The following is a 22311-nucleotide window of genomic DNA, read 5'->3' on the forward strand; positions in this document are numbered from 1 at the left end:
GTCAAATAGAAGAGGTGAAAACATCATGTCTGATTGTAGGCATTCTCAATTAAGCAATTTAACAGACATGTGTGATTGTTTGTGTAACCATAATTAGTGAGAATGATTCATTTACGGTCTCAATAAAGCTGACTTAATATGTGACCTTGCATCACAAAACCAACAAAATGTCGCCAGACATGGAATTTTAGATAAGGGCAGATTCTGAAAGAGCAGAATGAACCCTTTAAATTGATGTATAACTCAATTAAGATGGACTCCCCTAACCTACCTATATACTGGAAAGAAAGCACACACTCTGGAAAAATGTGAACTGAGAGAAGAGGCTCTGAAGTACAGGGTTTATACAAGCACTTAATCTTTACCAAGCCATGTTAGCTGTGCGATGAAAGGACAAAACACAGGATGTAAATCACTGGAGCAACAACAATGAAGGGATTATCAGATTAAGCAAGAATTTAGCATGTTTTATTACCACAGTCTGTCCATGAATTATGCCAACTTCCAAAGCAGTAGCATTATTCCTTCAAAAGTTGTTAGATTAAAAAAGTGAAGAGTGTGGTAGTGGTTTCCAGAAATGAAAAGGGGTTTCTAAAACATACCTAGTCATTGTACTCCCCCCCCCCCCAAAAAAAAAAAGGTTGTAGGAAACTGTTGCAAAGACACTTTCTCTTTCATATTATGGTCCCAAATTAAAAAATAATGTAGAAGAAGGATAAATTTTTGAGAAAATATGAAATACTCAAGATTGACTCTGTTGACCCATTTCACTTTTTTTCTTGAGCATTAACGTAAAAAAAAAAATAAAGGGGTGCGACTTTTTGTTTGCTTTGTGGTGCACGGTCACATATTATGGTATATCTCTCGAGTGGAGGAAATCTCCATGACTAGTTGAGTGCGCCTGGTATGATATGCCAATTAGAATGAAGTCAGATGTAACTTACTAATACTCTAAAGGAGTATTCGAATATAATACAATTTTGAATTACGATTAGCACTCACCAAACTATTTTACTTGGAAGATTTAAACAGATAATGGGGTATGACTATTTTGATGTTGGCCTTGTATGTACACTCTTGTATTTCCAAAATTTTGTCGCTTAACGTACATATTGAATAAGTCCCTTGTTACCGGCACAATACTTAATCAAATAAAAGTTGGCAAGGTTGTTCAAAAAAAAAGAAGAAAGGTGGGGGGTAGTGATAACATCTTTTGACTGCTATTTTCACAATTCTTAAGCATTTGATATACTCTCGTGTGATCAAGTTCTCAACTGAATGTAGATTTCTTTTGTGATTCTCAATCTTAATCAGGGAATTTGAAGAAAAAAAATTCTAAAACTGTTGCCATTTTTGACAAAGCAGTCCACGCTATTGATTATTTGTCTCATGGTCCGTTCAGGAGCTTTTTGACCGACAGGAAACAGTGTGTTAATATTTATCTTTTTAATTCTAGATTGATAATATTATCTTGCTGGGTCCCTCAGGAATTTCTCTTGGGCCCGCTTTTGTTCATTCTTTATCAAAATGATTTCAAAATTTAATCTAACACTATGTTCTTTCGTCTGTTTGCCGATGATTCCAAAGTTTTCTTTCCACATCGAAATCCTGCAGCCCCTTTAGATAAAGTGAATAGAGAAGAAAAGTCAGTTCCAATTTGGATTGAGGCAAAAAATTGTCTCTCGATGTAAGGAAAACCATATATGATTATGTAATCAATATGTGTATTTCCTCAATGTCAAATGAAATATAGAAATAAATGTGCTGGATCTGTCCACTGTGTCTCGAATGTAAGACCGGTGAAGTTAAAGTAATCAAATTAAAATCATATAGGAACGATAATATCCCTCCGGTGATATCGTATTAAAAAGAATGTCGTCATGTAAAAAGAGAATATCCATGAAAATTTGAGTGCAATGAGAGAAATCATCATTAAATATCGTGCGTCTGCTGGGATGTTTGTATAATTTATCACGTAACAAGGTGTCCTTCAGTCTATGCAATATAATATCTATATCCTTGGAAGATAGATTCAATATTTTAATATATTCATTGCACGAACATACTGGCTGCCCCAGTTTTGAGAGAAACACGAGAACTATATTCGTTTACCTTAAGTATCAAGAAAAAAATCCTTCCGAGATTAATGTCACCTAATTTATTGGACAAACAAAACAGGCAGCAGTATTTCTAGGAAAGCATATCCTCAAATGGTAAAGAATTTCTCTCGAAATTGTGAAAGAAAGCAAAGAAAAGCAAAGTAAGAGTGAGTAAACAAGAAAGACCCTTTTATTGTCGAACATATACTGCGTGACTAAATAACTTGGACTGAAATCAGTCAGTTGTGATTTATAATAATATCTTTGAAGTCGCTGAAGATTCGATGTCCTTTCTAGAATTCTTTTTTTTTCATGAAATGAATTTATGAGGCAATGAGAAAGGTTTATGACTACCATGATTGTTTTTTTTTTTCGCTTTCCAGCCATATTCTGTATAAGTAACCCCGTCATTACTTGAGCAGTCTGTTCAGTACATTGTTGTGCAGTTTTACTGTTGTGTGGAATACTTTCTTCCAACATCTCTCCTTGTTAATCTTTCTGAAGCAGATACCAAATTTTCGTTGCTAGTCCTATAATCTCAATAACTGATTTTTGTGCCCCAAGACCTTTACATGATGGTCAAATTGGCTGCATGATACAACCTCTCTCTGAGTAATTTTGTCTGTCATTTGTCGACACTCTGATCGAGTTTCGAATATCATAAAAACATGAATAGCCACCCCTCTCGTTCATTTCAGTTGCTAAAGAAATAAAAAAAAAGTGATTAAGCAGGACATAGTTAAATCATTAAAGAGAAAAGTCCTAAAGAAGTCTGACATGTGTTGTTGCAATTTCTATACGCTTGTCTTGAAATGCCCTGATACTTCCCATCTCTTTGCACAAATTTGTGATACAATTGTTAGACATTGATTTATTTCAAGCGGGGACAACGATTACTAATGCTTTTATTGTCATGCAGGACATTGTTATTGATCTTTCTGTTTTTCTGTTTTGCAAAGTGCCATTACTCTATTACAAATATGAACACGGTATACGTTGTTTGACTAATCATGTTTACCTACAATCAGCGAAATCTTAACAGAAAAAAGCACATACCAGACAAACAAAAGAGACTCAATTATCTTGTGATTATGCATTTACTTTTATGTAAAACTCTACGTGTGAGGCACAATCTTTAGGTAGATACGAGTATGGATTGTATGCTTACCAAATATGCCGCATTCCGGGTTGAACACTACTGATTTAGGTCTGCCTCCGAAGTACCATACACGGGCTCACGATCTGATGTCTAATCAGCCTGTTGAAAGATCCTCTCACACATGAGATTGAATGTGGTCTTACTTTTAGACCCATATGAAATAAAGTCATGAAGAGTTTGCTATTTTCGACAGAGGGAGAGATTACATAGCGCTTACGAAATGGCCAGTCAATTTTCAAAGGGAGGTTTGTATTCTTTGTGACCTTTTCACTCTCACCCATTATATTCATAGAAACTGGTTTTTCCCATGCACATGTCAGATAGGGGAGAGCAGTGAAGATTCATGAAACCAAGAGAACGAAGTCGGCGAACAGTGTGACTATGGAATGCGAATGAATGGAGAAAGGACGATTAACAGAAATAAGGAGGGGTAAGTAGAGGAGAAGTGAGAATATGCGGAGAGAAGGGAGAGAGAGAGGGGGGGGGGCAATGAAAAGAAGAAAAGAACAAATTGAAATTCAAGACGTAATTAGAGGGAGCTATTGTAGATCCTAGAATTAAATGCTGCTGCGGAAAAGAAAAATAATGGAGAGGAAATTGATGACAGTTAAATCCTGAAAAGGTTCCTGTGGGAGAAATGCAAAAATGAGAAATTAAATCAAAGTTAAAGTGTAGACCTGAGGAGAGAAGACAAGAGAAATAACCTGTAAAGAAATGTGTAAATTAAAACTAGTGGTCCTGAAAAGGACCGTTGAGTTGTATGGAAGGAAGAAATAAAAAAAAGAAGAAAAGAAGAAAGAAGAGAACAGGACAGAAAGAAAAGAAAAGATAAGTAGTGTAGAAACAGACAAAAGTGTAAGAGAGAGAGAGAGGTAAGAGAAATGAAACACTGAGTAAAGGTACACAGCTAGTGAAAGTAGAGCAAGAAGTCTAGTTATGAGAATAACTAGGAGAACCGAGGAACTTGACGTTTCGGGCAGGTTGACTGTCCTTCGTCAGAAGTGAAGCGTGATCTGAGGAGAGGCGGGCTATATATGGAGAATGCGGACCTAGATGGAAGAGGTCGGTCGAGGCGGGCTCGCAGGCGGGCTGAGCGTCGGCTGTTGGTGGAGTGTTGTGGTCGTTGATGCGTTCTATTGTTCTTGGGGTGTGTTAGTGGGGGAGTACATCTGTGATGGCTAACTTGGCTGTTAGTAGGTCGTGCCCGGAGATTGGAGTCCGGGTTGGTAGATGGGGTGGACGCCGGTGGTGTGAATGAATTGTGTCGGTGAGGGCGTCTTCTGGAACCAGCGATAGGTGTGGTCGTGAGTGGAAGGCGCGGTTGACGTCGTGGGCGCTGTTGTGAAGAGGTGGGGGAAGAATTATGAGAGGAAGAAGTAGAGGGGGGAATGTGCTGTGGAGAGAGTGTGTTGTTGTTGTCATTGTTGCTGTTTGATTGTTTGTTGATGAGAGGAAGCCAGATGTTGTTGATGTGGAGTCCAGTATCCTGTGTAACAGTGTCGTGTGTGTGAATTTCTATGGCTTCTCTGATGCGTCGTGTGTTCCAGTTGTTGATGGATGTGATGAGTTTGCTGTCTTCCCAGTTGATGCGATGTTCCGACTGTTGAGCGTGTTTCACGATGGCTGACTTTTCCCATTCCGAACGTCTGTAGCATGTTTTGTGTTCTTTCAGTCTGGTCTCTAGCGATCTCCCTGTTTCACCTATGTAGACTTTGCCGCATTGGCATGGGATACGGTAGACACCTGGTTGTTTGTGTCTGGAGTGCTTGTCTTTGTGTGAGTGCAATGAATTGTGAAGTTTGTTGGAAGATGTATGACGGACCTGGATGTTGGCGGACTTGAAGATGCGTTGTAGTTTGTGCGAGGTGGCGCCGAGGTAGGGAAGATTTACAGTTGTGATGGGCTGTTCCTTGGCTGCTTGGTTGGGATGAGAAGGTGCTTGAGTGTTGATTTTGTGCTTGGGGTATTGGTTAATAGTGGTGAGTGTGTCTGTGATATGTTCGAGTTCTTGTTGAAGATGTTCTTTGTCGCTGATTTGATGAGCACGTCGGACGAGAGCGTTCGGTACTGACTGACGGACTGCTGGATGATGGAAGGAGCGGTAGTGAAGATATCTGTCTGTGTGAGTGGGTTTGCGGTAGACCTGGTGAGAGAAAGTGCCAGCGTTGGTCTTTGTGACGAGAACATCGAGGAAGGGGAGAGAATGGTTGTGTTCCGTTTCCACTGTGAATGAGATGTTGGAATGTTGTTCGTTGAGGTGTGTGAGGAAGTCGTCCAGTTGATCTGCTTGGTGTGGCCAGATGGTGAAGATGTCGTCGACATACCGGAGCCAGAGTGAAGGTTTGTGTTGTGCCGTGGCTAGTGCGTGACTTTCGAAATGTTCCATGTAAATGTTGGCAATGATCGGTGAGAGGGGGGAGCCCATGGCTGCGCCTTGTTGCTGTTTGTAGTGTGTGTCCCTCCATCGGAAGGAGGTAGAATTGAGACATGTGAGGAGGAGGTCGTGTATCTGTTGTGGTGTGAGTTGTGTTCTGGAAGAAAGAGAAGGGTCATCGGTGAGACGTTGTTTGATGATGTCACAGGCTCCGTTGACAGGAACGCTGGTGAAGAGTGATTCTACATCAAAGCTGACGAGGGTGTCTGTAGGGTTGATAGTAGTTTGAGAGAGAATGTCAATGAAGTGTTTGGAATTGTTAATGTGGTGTTCTGTGTTGCCAACGAGTGGCTGTAGAATGTCTGACAGGTGTTTGGCTGTTTCGTAGCAAGGGGAACCTCGTGTAGAAATGATGGGGCGGAGAGGCAACGCCACGGTCGTCATTGACAAAACACAATACGAACAAAAGATACAAGACATCCTTCACACCCCCACATACACCGAACTGAAACGTGACCCGACTCCTGCCACCGAGAGGAAACTCAATGCCAAGCTCCTCGAACTTCATCGATCAAATGCCCTTCCTCAACAGCTTTATTTAAGACTCCGTGCCTCCTCCAGCAGATGTCCCATCCTCTTCGGGCAACCCAAAATTCACAAGCCATCAGTGCCTCTCCGCCCCATCATTTCTACACGAGGTTCCCCTTGCTACGAAACAGCCAAACACCTGTCAGACATTCTACAGCCACTCGTTGGCAACACAGAACACCACATTAACAATTCCAAACACTTCATTGACATTCTCTCTCAAACTACTATCAACCCTACAGACACCCTCGTCAGCTTTGATGTAGAATCACTCTTCACCAGCGTTCCTGTCAACGGAGCCTGTGACATCATCAAACAACGTCTCACCGATGACCCTTCTCTTTCTTCCAGAACACAACTCACACCACAACAGATACACGACCTCCTCCTCACATGTCTCAATTCTACCTCCTTCCGATGGAGGGACACACACTACAAACAGCAACAAGGCGCAGCCATGGGCTCCCCCCTCTCACCGATCATTGCCAACATTTACATGGAACATTTCGAAAGTCACGCACTAGCCACGGCACAACACAAACCTTCACTCTGGCTCCGGTATGTCGACGACATCTTCACCATCTGGCCACACCAAGCAGATCAACTGGACGACTTCCTCACACACCTCAACGAACAACATTCCAACATCTCATTCACAGTGGAAACGGAACACAACCATTCTCTCCCCTTCCTCGATGTTCTCGTCACAAAGACCAACGCTGGCACTTTCTCTCACCAGGTCTACCGCAAACCCACTCACACAGACAGATATCTTCACTACCGCTCCTTCCATCATCCAGCAGTCCGTCAGTCAGTACCGAACGCTCTCGTCCGACGTGCTCATCAAATCAGCGACAAAGAACATCTTCAACAAGAACTCGAACATATCACAGACACACTCACCACTATCAACCAATACCCCAAGCACAAAATCAACACTCAAGCACCTTCTCATCCCAACCAAGCAGCCAAGGAACAGCCCATCACAACTGTAAATCTTCCCTACCTCGGCGCCACCTCGCACAAACTACAACGCATCTTCAAGTCCGCCAACATCCAGGTCCGTCATACATCTTCCAACAAACTTCACAATTCATTGCACTCACACAAAGACAAGCACTCCAGACACAAACAACCAGGTGTCTACCGTATCCCATGCCAATGCGGCAAAGTCTACATAGGTGAAACAGGGAGATCGCTAGAGACCAGACTGAAAGAACACAAAACATGCTACAGACGTTCGGAATGGGAAAAGTCAGCCATCGTGAAACACGCTCAACAGTCGGAACATCGCATCAACTGGGAAGACAGCAAACTCATCACATCCATCAACAACTGGAACACACGACGCATCAGAGAAGCCATAGAAATTCACACACACGACACTGTTACACAGGATACTGGACTCCACATCAACAACATCTGGCTTCCTCTCATCAACAAACAATCAAACAGCAACAATGACAACAGCAACACACTCTCTCCACAGCACATTCCCCCCTCTACTTCTTCCTCTCATAATTCTTCCCCCACCTCTTCACAACAGCGCCCACGACGTCACCCGCGCCTTCCACTCACGACCACACCTATCGCTGGTTCCAGAAGACGCCCTCACCGACACAATTCATTCACACCACCGGCGTCCACCCCATCTACCAACCCGGACTCCAATCTCCGGGCACGACCTACTAACAGCCAAGTTAGCCATCACAGATGTACTCCCCCACTAACACACCCCAAGAACAATAGAACGCATCAACGACCACAACACTCCACCAACAGCCGACGCTCAGCCCGCCTGCGAGCCCGCCTCGACCGACCTCTTCCATCTAGGTCCGCATTCTCCATATATAGCCCGCCTCTCCTCAGATCACGCTTCACTTCTGACGAAGGACAGTCAACCTGCCCGAAACGTCAAGTTCCTCGGTTCTCCTAGTTATTCTCATAACTAGACTTCTTGCTCTACTTTCACTAGCTGTGTACCTTTACTCAGTGTTTCATTTCTCTTACCTCTCTCTCTCTCTTACACTTTTGTCTGTTTCTACACTACTTATCTTTTCTTTTCTTTCTGTCCTGTTCTCTTCTTTCTTCTTTTCTTCTTCTTTTATTTCTTCCTTCCATACAACTCAACGGTCCTTTTCAGGACCACTAGTTTTAATTTACACATTTCTTTACAGGTTATTTCTCTTGTCTTCTCTCCTCAGGTCTACACTTTAACCTTAATTTAATTTCTCATTTTTGCATTTCTCCCACAGGAACCTTTTCAGGATTTAACTGCCATCAATTTCCTCTCCATTATTTTTCTTTTCCGCAGCAGCATTTAATTCTAGGATCTACAATAGCTCCCTCTAATTACGTCTTGAATTTCAATTTGTTCTTTTCTTCTTTTCATTGCCCCCCCCCCCTCTCTCTCTCTCTCTCTCTCCCTTCTCTCCGCATATTCTCACTTCTCCTCTACTTACCCCTCCTTATTTCTGTTAATCGTCCTTTCTCCATTCATTCGCATTCCATAGTCACACTGTTCGCCGACTTCGTTCTCTTGGTTTCATGAATCTTCACTGCTCTCCCCTATCTCCATGATTCTCCAACATTCAACTCCTTCCTCTTCCTCTTCCCTTCTATCTCATCTTTCCCCTTCTAACGATGTCCGAACATCTTACTTGATTCTCACACTATTCTTCCTTACCACTCTCTGTGTTCCTTTCTCTACTGTCTCCACTAGTGCAACTTCAACTTCCAGCCCATTACTGTCTCCCACTCTTCACTTTTTGCCCTCCTCACAACCCCCATATGTCGCTTCCCTCTTCGTTTCTCCTCTTTACAAGCTCTTCTCCCAAACTACGATCCGGTTAAGGACTACATACACATGGTGTCACCGCAAATCTTTCTTCCTAATTAACTTCACCATGCAAACCTTCAAAAGACACATAACCGAGCTCTACGGGGAGCAAACTCAACGATCTTCTCGCCTACTTCAACGGAACCTAGTCAAACAATCTAAACTCTCCAATCATCTCACCTTTCTGAAAAGATGCCGAGATCACAGTATCATCCCTCCTGGTCTACAGCTGAAATCAACCATACAAACTCCACGTGCTCGACGTATTCTTCACCAAGCCGGCCTCTCCCTCACCAGAGAACGCATTGCCCATACTCGACAAGAACTTCACACAATCGATCAACAAATCAACACCTCACAAACACACTTGTCACAAACACTACATCCTGCCGACCTCCAGAAGATACAGACCTTCAACTCTCACACAGCAAGGACCACCTTTCTTCGCACCAGAGAGAAGCAGATACGGAAGTTCAACACACTACATAACAGCCATACCCATACATACACACGAGACAAGCCGCCCGCCGCCCGCAACACAGTTGTCAATTTAAGCCAGCACAACCTCACACAAGCCGAACACAACGTGTTATCCCTTGGGCTTAACTTCGCAACACCACCCAAGAAGATTCCTTTCACAGAAATCATACAACAAACGGAACCCAAGCTCAGATACCTGAACAAAGCCGCAGCCGACAACATTCGACTCCTTGTTACTCAAGCTCTCTCCACAGCTGTAGTCTGTACAGCGCATTGAAACCCTGAAGTGTGTGAAATGCGCTATATAAAAACCAGCTATTATTATTATTATTATTATTATTAGCTAAGCCACCGCAGCCCAACCTCAACAAAGAAGAACGAACAGCGGTGAAGACTCTACAAAGCAACGCATCCATCCATATCATTCAAGCAGACAAAGGCAACGCCACGGTCGTCATGGACAAAACACAATACGAACAAAAGATACAAGACATCCTTCACACCCCCACATACACCGAACTGAAACGTGACCCGACTCCTGCCACCGAGAGGAAACTCAACGCCAAGCTCCTCGAACTTCATCGATCAAATGCCCTTCCTCAACAGCTTTATTTCAGACTCCGTGCCTCCTCCAGCAGATGTCCCATCCTCTTCGGGCAACCCAAAATTCACAAGCCATCAGTGCCTCTCCGCCCCATCATTTCTACACGAGGTTCCCCTTGCTACGAAACAGCCAAACACCTGTCAGACATTCTACAGCCACTCGTTGGCAACACAGAACACCACATTAACAATTCCAAACACTTCATTGACATTCTCTCTCAAACTACTATCAACCCTACAGACACCCTCGTCAGCTTTGATGTAGAATCACTCTTCACCAGCGTTCCTGTCAACGGAGCCTGTAACATCATCAAACAACGTCTCACCGATGACCCTTCTCTTTCTTCCAGAACACAACTCACACCACAACAGATACACGACCTCCTCCTCACATGTCTCAATTCTACCTCCTTCCGATGGAGGGACACACACTACAAACAGCAACAAGGCGCAGCCATGGGCTCCCCCCTCTCACCGATCATTGCCAACATTTACATGGAACATTTCGAAAGTCACGCACTAGCCACGGCACAACACAAACCTTCACTCTGGCTCCGGTATGTCGACGACATCTTCACCATCTGGCCACACCAAGCAGATCAACTGGACGACTTCCTCACACACCTCAACGAACAACATTCCAACATCTCATTCACAGTGGAAACGGAACACAACCATTCTCTCCCCTTCCTCGATGTTCTCGTCACAAAGACCAACGCTGGCACTTTCTCTCACCAGGTCTACCGCAAACCCACTCACACAGACAGATATCTTCACTACCGCTCCTTCCATCATCCAGCAGTCCGTCAGTCAGTACCGAACGCTCTCGTCCGACGTGCTCATCAAATCAGCGACAAAGAACATCTTCAACAAGAACTCGAACATATCACAGACACACTCACCACTATCAACCAATACCCCAAGCACAAAATCAACACTCAAGCACCTTCTCATCCCAACCAAGCAGCCAAGGAACAGCCCATCACAACTGTAAATCTTCCCTACCTTGGCGCCACCTCGCACAAACTACAACGCATCTTCAAGTCCGCCAACATCCAGGTCCGTCATACATCTTCCAACAAAATTCACAATTCATTGCACTCACACAAAGACAAGCACTCCAGACACAAACAACCAGGTGTCTACCGTATCCCATGCCAATGCGGCAAAGTCTACATAGGTGAAACAGGGAGATCGCTAGAGACCAGACTGAAAGAACACAAAACATGCTACAGACGTTCGGAATGGGAAAAGTCAGCCATCGTGAAACACGCTCAACAGTCGGAACATCGTATCAACTGGGAAGACAGCAAACTCATCACATCCATCAAAAACTGGAACACACGACGCATCAGAGAAGCCATAGAAATTCACACACACGACACTGTTACACAGGATACTGGACTCCACATCAACAACATCTGGCTTCCTCTCATCAACAAACAATCAAACAGCAACAATGACAACAACAACACACTCTCTCCACAGCACATTCCCCCCTCTACTTCTTCCTCTCATAATTCTTCCCCCACCTCTTCACAACAGCGCCCACGACGTCAACCGCGCCTTCCACTCACGACCACACCTATCGCTGGTTCCAGAAGACGCCCTCACCGACACAATTCATTCACACCACCGGCGTCCACCCCATCTACCAACCCGGACTCCAATCTCCGGGCACGACCTACTAACAGCCAAGTTAGCCATCACAGATGTACTCCCCCACTAACACACCCCAAGAACAATAGAACGCATCAACGACCACAACACTCCACCAACAGCCGACGCTCAGCCCGCCTGCGAGCCCGCCTCGACCGACCTCTTCCATCTAGGTCCGCATTCTCCATATATAGCCCGCCTCTCCTCAGATCACGCTTCACTTCTGACGAAGGACAGTCAACCTGCCCGAAACGTCAAGTTCCTCGGTTCTCCTAGTTATTCTCATAACTAGACTTCTTGCTCTACTTTCACTAGCTGTGTACCTTTACTCAGTGTTTCATTTCTCTTACCTCTCTCTCTCTCTTACACTTTTGTCTGTTTCTACACTACTTATCTTTTCTTTTCTTTCTGTCCTGTTCTCTTCTTTCTTCTTTTCTTCTTCTTTTATTTCTTCCTTCCATACAACTCAACGGTCCTTTTCAGGACCACTAGTTTTAATTTACACATTTCTTTACAGGTTATTTCTCTTGTCTTCTCTCCTCAGGTCTACACTTTAACCTTAATTTAATTTCTCATTTTTGCATTTCTCCCACAGGAACCTTTTCAGGATTTAACTGTCATCAATTTCCTCTCCATTATTTTTCTTTTCCGCAGCAGCATTTAATTCTAGGATCTACAATAGCTCCCTCTAATTACGTCTTGAATTTCAATTTGTTCTTTTCTTCTTTTCATTGCCCCCCCCCCTCTCTCTCTCTCTCCCTTCTCTCCGCATATTCTCACTTCTCCTCTTCTTACCCCTCCTTATTTCTGTTAATCGTCCTTTCTCCATTCATTCGCATTCCATAGTCACACTGTTCGCCGACTTCGTTCTCTTGGTTTCATGAATCTTCACTGCTCTCCCCTATCTCCATGATTCTCCAACATTCAACTCCTTCCTCTTCCTCTTCCCTTCTATCTCATCTTTCCCCTTCTAACGATGTCCGAACATCTTACTTGATTCTCACACTATTCTTCCTTACCACTCTCTGTGTTCCTTTCTCTACTGTCTCCACTAGTGCAACTTCAACTTCCAGCCCATTACTGTCTCCCACTCTTCACTTTTTGCCCTCCTCACAACCCCCATATGTCGCTTCCCTCTTCGTTTCTCCTCTTTATAAGCTCTTCTTCCAAACTACTCTAGTGTGTATAGGCCAAACTGAAATCACAGCGTATAATGAACATTCACCTTGCTCACTGAGCCGTTCGTACATGATTTTGATTTTCTTTCTTTCAGTGAACTTTTAGCGTATCACCTTCCCATCGTGCCCATGGACTTGCAATCTATGCTTCGACGGAAAATAACGCTGATCACCGAATCTCATTTATGAATATTCAACATTAAATGGAAACTGCCTTCGCCTCTTAAAGGGACATTCCAGACGATTTTCATAATTTCACATCATGTCACAGTACATAAATCGACAACTCCATGTATAGATTTGTTGAATTTATTGTGGTTCTTGAGCAGAGAAACAATACTTTGAAAAACCTTTAACAAATTACACTGAACAAGGGTGATGACGTAGGACGGTCACATATTTCAGAAATGTAGCAGTGTAATTCCATTACAATATTGTTTGCTGGCGAGTTCACCTGTGCATAATCTATGCATGCCTTCTTCTTTTGCTCTGCTTCCTTGAGCCCCAACTCATGCATTCTTATGGTGACTCTGCCATGTCATCATCCTTGTTCATTGCAATTTATTCTAAATTTTGAAAATATCCTTATTCTTCATCCCAATTATCACAAATTGCCTAGTGCCTAGTGGGCCAATTGTCGGTTGAAATAGAAATGACGAAATAGTGCCTATTAAGGTCTTATACTTCTGATGTGAACTGGTGCTGACTTAGAGCATTTCCATCCCCTTTTTGGGTATGACACATGCATTCATGTCACTGTGTGTGCAAAGACTTTGATAAATTGTCCATAGGTAATTCATGCTTGGACAACCATACCAGGAGGTCCTGAAACAATCATATTCTTCAGCTGTGAGGCATACGATTTTATTATTTTATTTCTTTCGACTAACAATGTCCTTTTAGTTTTGACAATCTGACGAGAATATGCTTAAAGATAGCACTGAAACAACGCCCTCTAACAATTAGGATAGACGGGGATCGTTTTGATTAATATTTTGATACATCATTGTATTTTTTATCTATTTGCATTAAACATCCCCATTTACTAATGAAAATATGAAATATGTATATATATATATATATATATATATATATATATATATATATAATTATATATGTGCGAAAAACAATCTATATTATAAAAGGAAAGGGAAGAGGGGAGGGTTTACAGTCGATCCCACAAAAACATACACACACGCACGCACACACACACATACATACATGACAGCTTCACCATAAATGATTGACATCGTGCAAACAAGTCTCTCATCAGTAAGAGTTACTATCAACATGTTTACAAGGAGTTTCCATTACTTGACATATCGTACACTGATATCACGCAAAAATACAATGCAGGCCTACTTCGTCAAACGGTGAACGAGCAATGGTTTCCTGCTGTAAGAAGCTCACTTTAATTCCATTTATGTACTTACACCAATCAAGACGAAAACGGCAATCAAATAGAAATGTAAACAAGTCAATTAAGACACCACGAAGCTTGCAAAGTACAGGCGTAGAACCAGAATCATGACTTTGTGTACACTTGGAGTATTCACACCCAACTGAACTGTGCAAAGAAACAATATTTCCGGAAAAAAAAAAACAACCAAACAGAAACTATAGAATTGTACCGGCATGCAAAACTGCAATGGAAGGTCTTAACATGGAAATGGCGTTAAAGTTGCACAGAAATGTATGTTCATTTTTTTATTCAACAAATAATATTTAAATACATGGTGGCCCGTTCAATTACGTGGTCTTCTAAGGGGCCCTGTGTTGTAAAATATAAAATATTTCGAACCTTCAAATCTATCGATTGAACAAAAAGCAACATACACATACAGGTTATTTTTGCAGTCATCTGATTACATAATACATAACTGAACGGGGGAACACATGTCAGTTCTCGGAAATTATGTATACGGTCGAAAATGAATATGTAAAAACAGACGAATTACTTTCGAATGGTAACTGGATCTTGTGTGTGAAGACAAAGGAGTACTATTTGGTGTGATATCCCTGAATAGCCTAATGCTGCAAAGTCAATCTCTAAAAAGATACACGATATTAAAGAGATTACTCCCTTGCAAATATTATGGAATTCAGTTAGAGCATTTACTTGATATTTCCGATAATTTTTAGCTATGCTGAGAGGGGCCTCATAGAAAGCACAACATTATTGTTATAAACAAAGAACAACAAAACAACAACAGCAGCAGGAGCAGCAACACTACCACCACCACCACAACAAGAAGAAGAAGAAGAAGAACAACAACAGCAAAAACAACAACAATAACGCATTAACGTACTTTAAGTAGTTAGGATTGGCAATTATGAGTTTAAAGCGTTCTGTCCAGTGACACAACAGTTGCTGATATAGACGAGGTTTAGTGACAAAGTTTTCCGGAGATGTTGTTGACTTAGTGAACTTTTGCTACCACAAATAAACACAAGCACAGGAAAGTAGCAAGTGCAAAGTAGCATGTGATTGCTAACTTACAAGAACAAAAAAAAAAATCAAATTGTCATGTGATTAAAGATACTTCGGGTGAATTTACGGTGAACCCTTAACTGTTTCTGTACTTGCAGAGAGAGGGGAGAGGGAGAAAGTGAGAAAGAGAGAGAGAGAAATAGAGAGGACAAATGAAAAAAAAATGCAAGTAATGACAATAACGCGGTGGAAGAAAAATCAAATTTCTAAATGTTACAATGAGTGGGGATTGATAATAACGGAACATAACAGCAAGAGTCGGTTACGCACAAACAGACAATTCACTAGAATGCAAATGTACTGGAAATATCAATAATCTTATCATTGATTTTCAATCGAATAAACAGGAGGGCTGAAGTTCTCGTTTGTCTTGACTAATTACGATAATCTTCTGACAGGGGCTCGACGCAAAACCTTTTTTCTTTGGTAACCCTCTCGGGACACTAGAATCACTAAAATATGAAATGTGGGTGGCGCGAAAGAGATATGTATTTTCCCGATATAAAAGCAAATATTTATTTTATTTACGACGAAAGTATGTAATTTCATATAAACCAAGTAAAGTACAGTGCAACTTTTGCATATTCAAATGAGATGAAATGCACGTCAAGTCAAGTCTATTACAATACTGTTCAACCCACACAACTCGATGAGAGTAACGACTGTGTAAATGATACATGGCTGTTACCAACAAAAAAAAAAAAAAAATCACACTTTTGATCCTTAAAGGGAAAAATCCCTTCCAAAAATATAAGTTTGTCTGATAAGAAAAAAAAATATTACGAGTTCAATGGTATAAGTTTGGTCACATTTGGATGACAGTTATGACACCTTGAAGCTTTTTGATTTTTCACATTTAACTTACCATATAGTTTGTACATAACATTTTGAAATTCCCTGTTTTTCATTCGAACGCAATTAGGCCCGAGGATCAACTCCTCATATATCTAACTGATCACTATTTTGAAGTTATTCAAGCAGGAATATCGTCATTTATCAGACTTCAAAGACAGAAATTTTTTCTTCATTTTTTATACACAATCAACGCAAAATTGTGAGGGCATAACATGGTTGGCTCACCTCTTTGCATATTCATACCAACTGTACAAGAACTGTTTTGGAGAAATTATCAAAGTTTTACAACTTCCTCATTGTCATCCGATTTCAGTCAAATTTTTACTGTTGAACTTGCATGATTTTACCCTTTTTAATCAGACTAACTTATATTTGGACTGGATTTCCTCTTTGATAGTTCAAAAACTGTCCATCAAATTACATTGATATGAGTAAATAGCTGAATAGAGTGCAATTTAGTTTGAGGCAATTTTCGAAAAAAAAAAAACCCGCATATATAATTTTCGATAAATCCATAATTAATTATAAAGTTAAGTTCCAAATTTGGTTCAAATTTGAACCCTCTGAAGGTTCTACAACTGAATCTTACACAAGGATCGAGCAATGTATGTTAGTGTGTGCTTATTATGACTCTGAACAACATATTGGACATAGATACGATGAATACTACCTTCTTCAGAACTCTGTTGACTAGACTTATGGACTCTTGTTCCAAGGCATATAAATTCTTTAGTAATCATTCATGATGGATTGCCCTGAGCACTGCTAGTCTGAATTAATGATAACGGTAAAGTGCATGCACATGAAAAAAAAAAAATAGGCACATGTTTTCATGTGTTTGCATACACTTCATCTAGAATGAAAAAGAAAAAGAACAGCTGTGATAGTGGGATTTCTCATGAATATGTAGCAGAGCGTTCAAACCTTTGCCATTGTTCAGGACCATTGTCTAGGTGTTAGCCACACACTCTCATACACACCTGTTGACCCCTGTGCAAAATTAAAGTTTTGTGCAGAGGGTTGAAAGCAGAGCAAAATCTGAGCCCTAACCTTGAGAATTATCTTTTTGATTTAACGGAACTGATTTTGTTTTCATCATTACCTCAAACTCAACAAAATTTATCCTATTCAGCTATTGCTCATATCAACGCCTATGGCGCGCCATTTGCCAAATAATTCCAATCATAAACTTAGTTTATCGCCGAAAAACTTTGTTTATCGGTCGATAAACTCAGTTTTTCGAGAGAAACTCTGCTTATCGACTGAAAAACTAAGTTAATCGCGATAAACCTAGTTTTTCACTCGATAAACAGAGTTTTTCGTCCGATAAACAGAGTTTCTCGATAAACCTAATGTATCGCTTGATAAACTAAGTTTTTCACTTGATAAACAGAGTTTTTCGATAAAGTAAGTTTATCGAGAAACTAAGTTTAACGATAAACTCTGTTTATCAAGCGAAAAACTAAGTTTATCGATAAGCATGGTTATTTCAGCTTTGGCGAAAGGGGGCGCCAGTACGGTCGAAATTAGTCTAGCTTCTGGACTCTTTTTACTCGTAGGGGTGATTCAGTGTACGCGACAAGCCGTATGAGGGCGTGACACCCGAGGATTGCGATACGCCGAGAACTGCGATACCCGAGAAAAAAGAGTCCAGTAAAATACTTTCGCCGGATCGAGCAGGGTCAAGAGTTCACGCTAGAGTGGTCATGAATATTCATGACTCGCAGTCAATCAGACAGTTTTACTAGTTAATGAGAATACGAGCTGATCGCACTCCCGCTGGTAGTGTGTGGTAGTGCTGCCCACCTCCACTCATGGACCTACAACGACCACTACACTACAGCATTGTCCACCAAAATAGGGGGTTTTGTTCTGAAGTTGAGCCCACTAACATGTACTTCGACCGCCAGCTCATGCCTACGTGCTTTCTTTATGCATGATGAGAGACAAGCTGCCCATTCCATGATTTCATGAAGTCATTATATAAAAGTCTTTACATAAAATCAAGGAAATTCCAAAGATTCTCATAATAACCCTATGTAGCTATATTATGTATACAAGGGAAGTAAAGTCTGTGTGTCTTATGAGAGAGAAGTCTTTTCATGAAACGTAGCCTCCATCCAAATAGGGGAGCTGTATACCACGATTTTATAGTACGATGAAAAAATGTTTCATTGGATATTATAGGCTTATTGCAGATTACAGACTTTATTCCTCCGAGAATAACAGAATGACTATCCGTAAAAGGGTCAATCCCACTATATTCGCTAAAATATGTGATCTTCATATACATGACTTTTGATCAATATTCCAATAGATTTAAGGGATCCCGTGTCACAGAAGTCATATTTTTGGTAAAGCAACTCTAGCAAAGATATTAAAAACCAGACCCCCCCCCCAAAAAAAAAAAAAAAAAAAATAATAATAATACTATTATTATCATTACAAAATATCGAAAGTAGGAACCAGATTCAAATAGTCGATCGTGCCAAAATAGATTTCTGTCTTTGAAAGCCTGATTGTGTAGGAATAAAAAAATTGTCATGGTCAACAAAGGCAAGTGAAATTCATTGGATTGCGCCTGCGGGTAGGATAACGAAGAGGTTCGTGTTTTTCTTATTTCTTTTGTATATAGATCGAGTCAAATACAGACGGATTTCACTGACGAATTCCATAAGGTATTTTAAGATTCAACGAAATATACGTGATACCCTGCTATGAGATTTCTCCTCAAGGATTATGACAGCCTTATATAGCTCACCTGCAAGGAACTACTCCCATATCTCACTATAGAAACATTAAAGTAACTTTATTATCTCATTTCCATGGAAAAGCGCAGGTGGGAAACGTATACGTTACGAAAACTCACTCCCTGGCCAACATAACTCGCAGGATTCATCCAATTATAAACTTATACAAACGCTCTGAGGGAATTTATTCATAGTAACAACTTTCATAGTCAAACTACTTCATCTAAACGTAAAAGCAACATTATTCCTTGCGTCCTTTTACCAAAACACTTGTGGCTTGCCTTTAAAACAGATTATGCTGATAGTGCTATATTCGTGAGGAATATGGTGCTGGTTAAAAGCTATGTCTGTTATTCCGAAGGTTCGTTTATTCGAAAATAAACTATTGCTTACTATTTTTTTTTTCTGATAATGAAATAATGTTCATTAGCCGAAACTTAAAAGAAGGGTTTGTAGTTATGTACTTGTAAATAGAACACTTAACCATCACAACAATACCCGCTGTTATGTTCACACGGCATGTGCTGATACGTGGCGATAACAATATGTCAATTCTTTTAATTTTATTAACTGAATGGATTTTGAAGTAACAGGAGGGTTACACACATCTATTTTCCCTGAAAAGGTGTTAGTGCTAACCTATAGCAGTAAAGCAAAACAAAGCAAAAGGAAACAAACTTGTAATGGTGATACATTAAGCCGTGTTGATCGAAGGATGATAATACAACATGATGTAGAGAGAAGGAGAATGCTTCACAGACGCAGGTACACAGTGACTCAAATTGTCTTATGACTTTGAAAGCGAACACTTCTTTTTTAATGGGTGCTCACCAATGTGAATGCAGGACGGAATACAGGTCATTCTCATTGATACACACACACAAAAAAAAAAGGGGGGGGGGCAAAATTGAATAAGATACGACTAGCAAATTACCTCCCGCAAAACCATACTGTTGAAAAGACATGCATTTTACTTCTCTTTTTTAATGGGAGTGGACTTTCTCTTGCTCTGTATAGTTAAAGATCACCTATTGGAAAGCAATACCCGGAAGTAAATAGTTTAGCAAATATTTACACATCACAGATGATATAACTTTCGAACCCAGCTATTAGTAAAATTGCATTTATATGCATTGAACATCAGCTGTATAAAATTGACGATGCTCAGTGTGGGGCACGACATATTGCAATTTGTTTTAACGGTAACGTACTATTATGTTTCATTGGAAATACCAGATATTTCTCCTTTAATCATGCTGTTAATGAACATCTTTAATTATCGTCCAACAATGAAGGATTAAAAATCTAGGGCAGCTAGATAAACTTTATAGGAGTCCATACCATGTTGTTATCATGTAATATGTATTGTTCTGAGGAGTGAACCCCGGAGACTGTGGTATCATAAAGTTTAAATGAATAATTAATGAATTTATTTTGCACTACGATATATTCATAAGCAAGTGTCTGATTTATATGCCCTTCAGCATGGTGTTGTGGAGTTTGCCTGTTATATCAAGAAAGCTCTCTCGCCTTCTCGATGATTATAGTTTACCTCCTGATTGTTACATGGCATCATCATTATAATGCAAGGTGAATATCATAATTGTATGATATCCGCTGCCCTCTGTGATTGGTAAATGCTGAATAATTCTGGAGTCGGAAATTTCTTATTTCCGGTTACAGTTTGTTTTTCTGAAGGTTCATTTTCAGGGTTTATTATTACGATGGTTCGGTAATCCAAAACGAAATAAGGTTCGTTTAAAATACTAAAGGATTGGTCTTCCGAATGTTCGTTTGTATAGCCCCTAAAAGAAAACTAAAGAAAAAAAAAAGTTTGCAATACCGAAGGTTCGTTAATTTAAAACGATATTGGTTAGTAATTCCGAATGTTAGTTTAAAAGTATGCAATTTTTCCATTTGTGGATTTACGAACCTTGTTTCATTTGTTTGTCTGATGTTTGCTTGTTGTTGTTGTTGTTGTTGTTGTTTTTTTTTTTTTTTTTTGGGGGGGGGAGCTATCAAACCTTCAAAATAATAAAGTTTCTCTTATTTTCAGATTAACGAACCTTCGGGAAAACAATGCCTATTCAATTTTTGGATACATAGCGTGTATAAGGTTTGCCACGTAAATTCTCCATCAAACATAATTGTGATATATTTATCTTCCTTTGGTAAATTAGGTCTGAAGAAAATACCAGCTTATTCTTTTTTTAATCAAAACTGATAAAACTATTCCTTGTGAAGCTCGACGCAGTAAACCTTTGTATGCTCGCGTAATCAAAGCGTGTTTTTGTATTCTTGACCTGTTATATTTCATATTATAACACATAAAGCTTTGATGGGTATTCATCGATGAAATCACTTATTACTAGTAATTTCATCGTCAGAGCCACACTCAGAAAGATTTGTGGATGTTTTCATTTGAAATTGCGTGGTATTTAGGCCCTATGCTGATAGTATTGTGGTTGTGTTGTGAATTATTGTTCTCCAGACATACTCATAGAAATCCAATTGTAAACCTACTTTACGTTTATACTTGGCTAAAAAAAAAGGGATTCCAGAAGTTCAAGGCTTCATCTTGTGGGCATGGCCCACAAGTACAACATACAGTCGACTGCAGTCGTAGTATACCCAGTCAATTTGCATATAATATCAATTTGATATTTAGAATCAGTGCCTCGATTTTCAAAGTGTTTATGGATTCACTCGGACACAGTGCAGCCGACTGAAATACCTCTCTCTTACAAAATCCTGTTGCACAAACAAGATCGCAAAATCAAGAACATTTCTAATTATGATACGAGCAGTCATGGCTACTGTTGGGCCCTATTTTTTGTACAAAGTTGAAAAAAAAAAAACATTAGAGAGAAATCACTAGATATAAACGATCGTAGATCGCCATTCGTTTTTAGCTCCATGGCCAAACTAAACACTTATACTGGGTAATGTACATAATTATGCAATGCATGCATGCAGTACTCCATCCGCCCATGGTGAGACCAAGGACAGATTTGCAGGGTGTTGGGAGAAAGGTACTGAACTGTGTAATACCTAGAACAGTCGAGGACTAGTCTTATCCAATTTCAGCAGTAAATTTAGCATTATGTGTTCGTATAAGGCCTATACTATGAAGAAAAAGGTACTGTATCTTTTCTTCAGAAGAATTGAATACTCTGAAACCAATTTGTGACCTATATGGATCTACATGTCATTAATATAGATCACATACGAAATCA

General features: G+C 40.4%; 2 protein-coding genes across 2 annotated transcripts; both read left to right on the forward strand.

The window, feature by feature from the left end:
- Positions 1-6044: 6044 nt before the first annotated feature.
- On the forward strand, positions 6045-8156 carry LOC140246516 (uncharacterized). The gene has a single exon (XM_072325863.1). The coding sequence runs from the start codon at positions 6045-6047 to the stop codon at positions 8154-8156; it is 2112 nt and encodes a 703-aa protein (XP_072181964.1).
- Positions 8157-9995: 1839 nt separating this feature from the next.
- Positions 9996-12077, forward strand: LOC140246517 (uncharacterized). The gene has a single exon (XM_072325864.1). The coding sequence runs from the start codon at positions 9996-9998 to the stop codon at positions 12075-12077; it is 2082 nt and encodes a 693-aa protein (XP_072181965.1).
- Positions 12078-22311: the final 10234 nt, after the last annotated feature.

Source organism: Diadema setosum, chromosome 3 (genome assembly GCF_964275005.1).
Source record: "Diadema setosum chromosome 3, eeDiaSeto1, whole genome shotgun sequence".
NCBI lineage: Eukaryota > Metazoa > Echinodermata > Echinoidea > Diadematoida > Diadematidae > Diadema > Diadema setosum.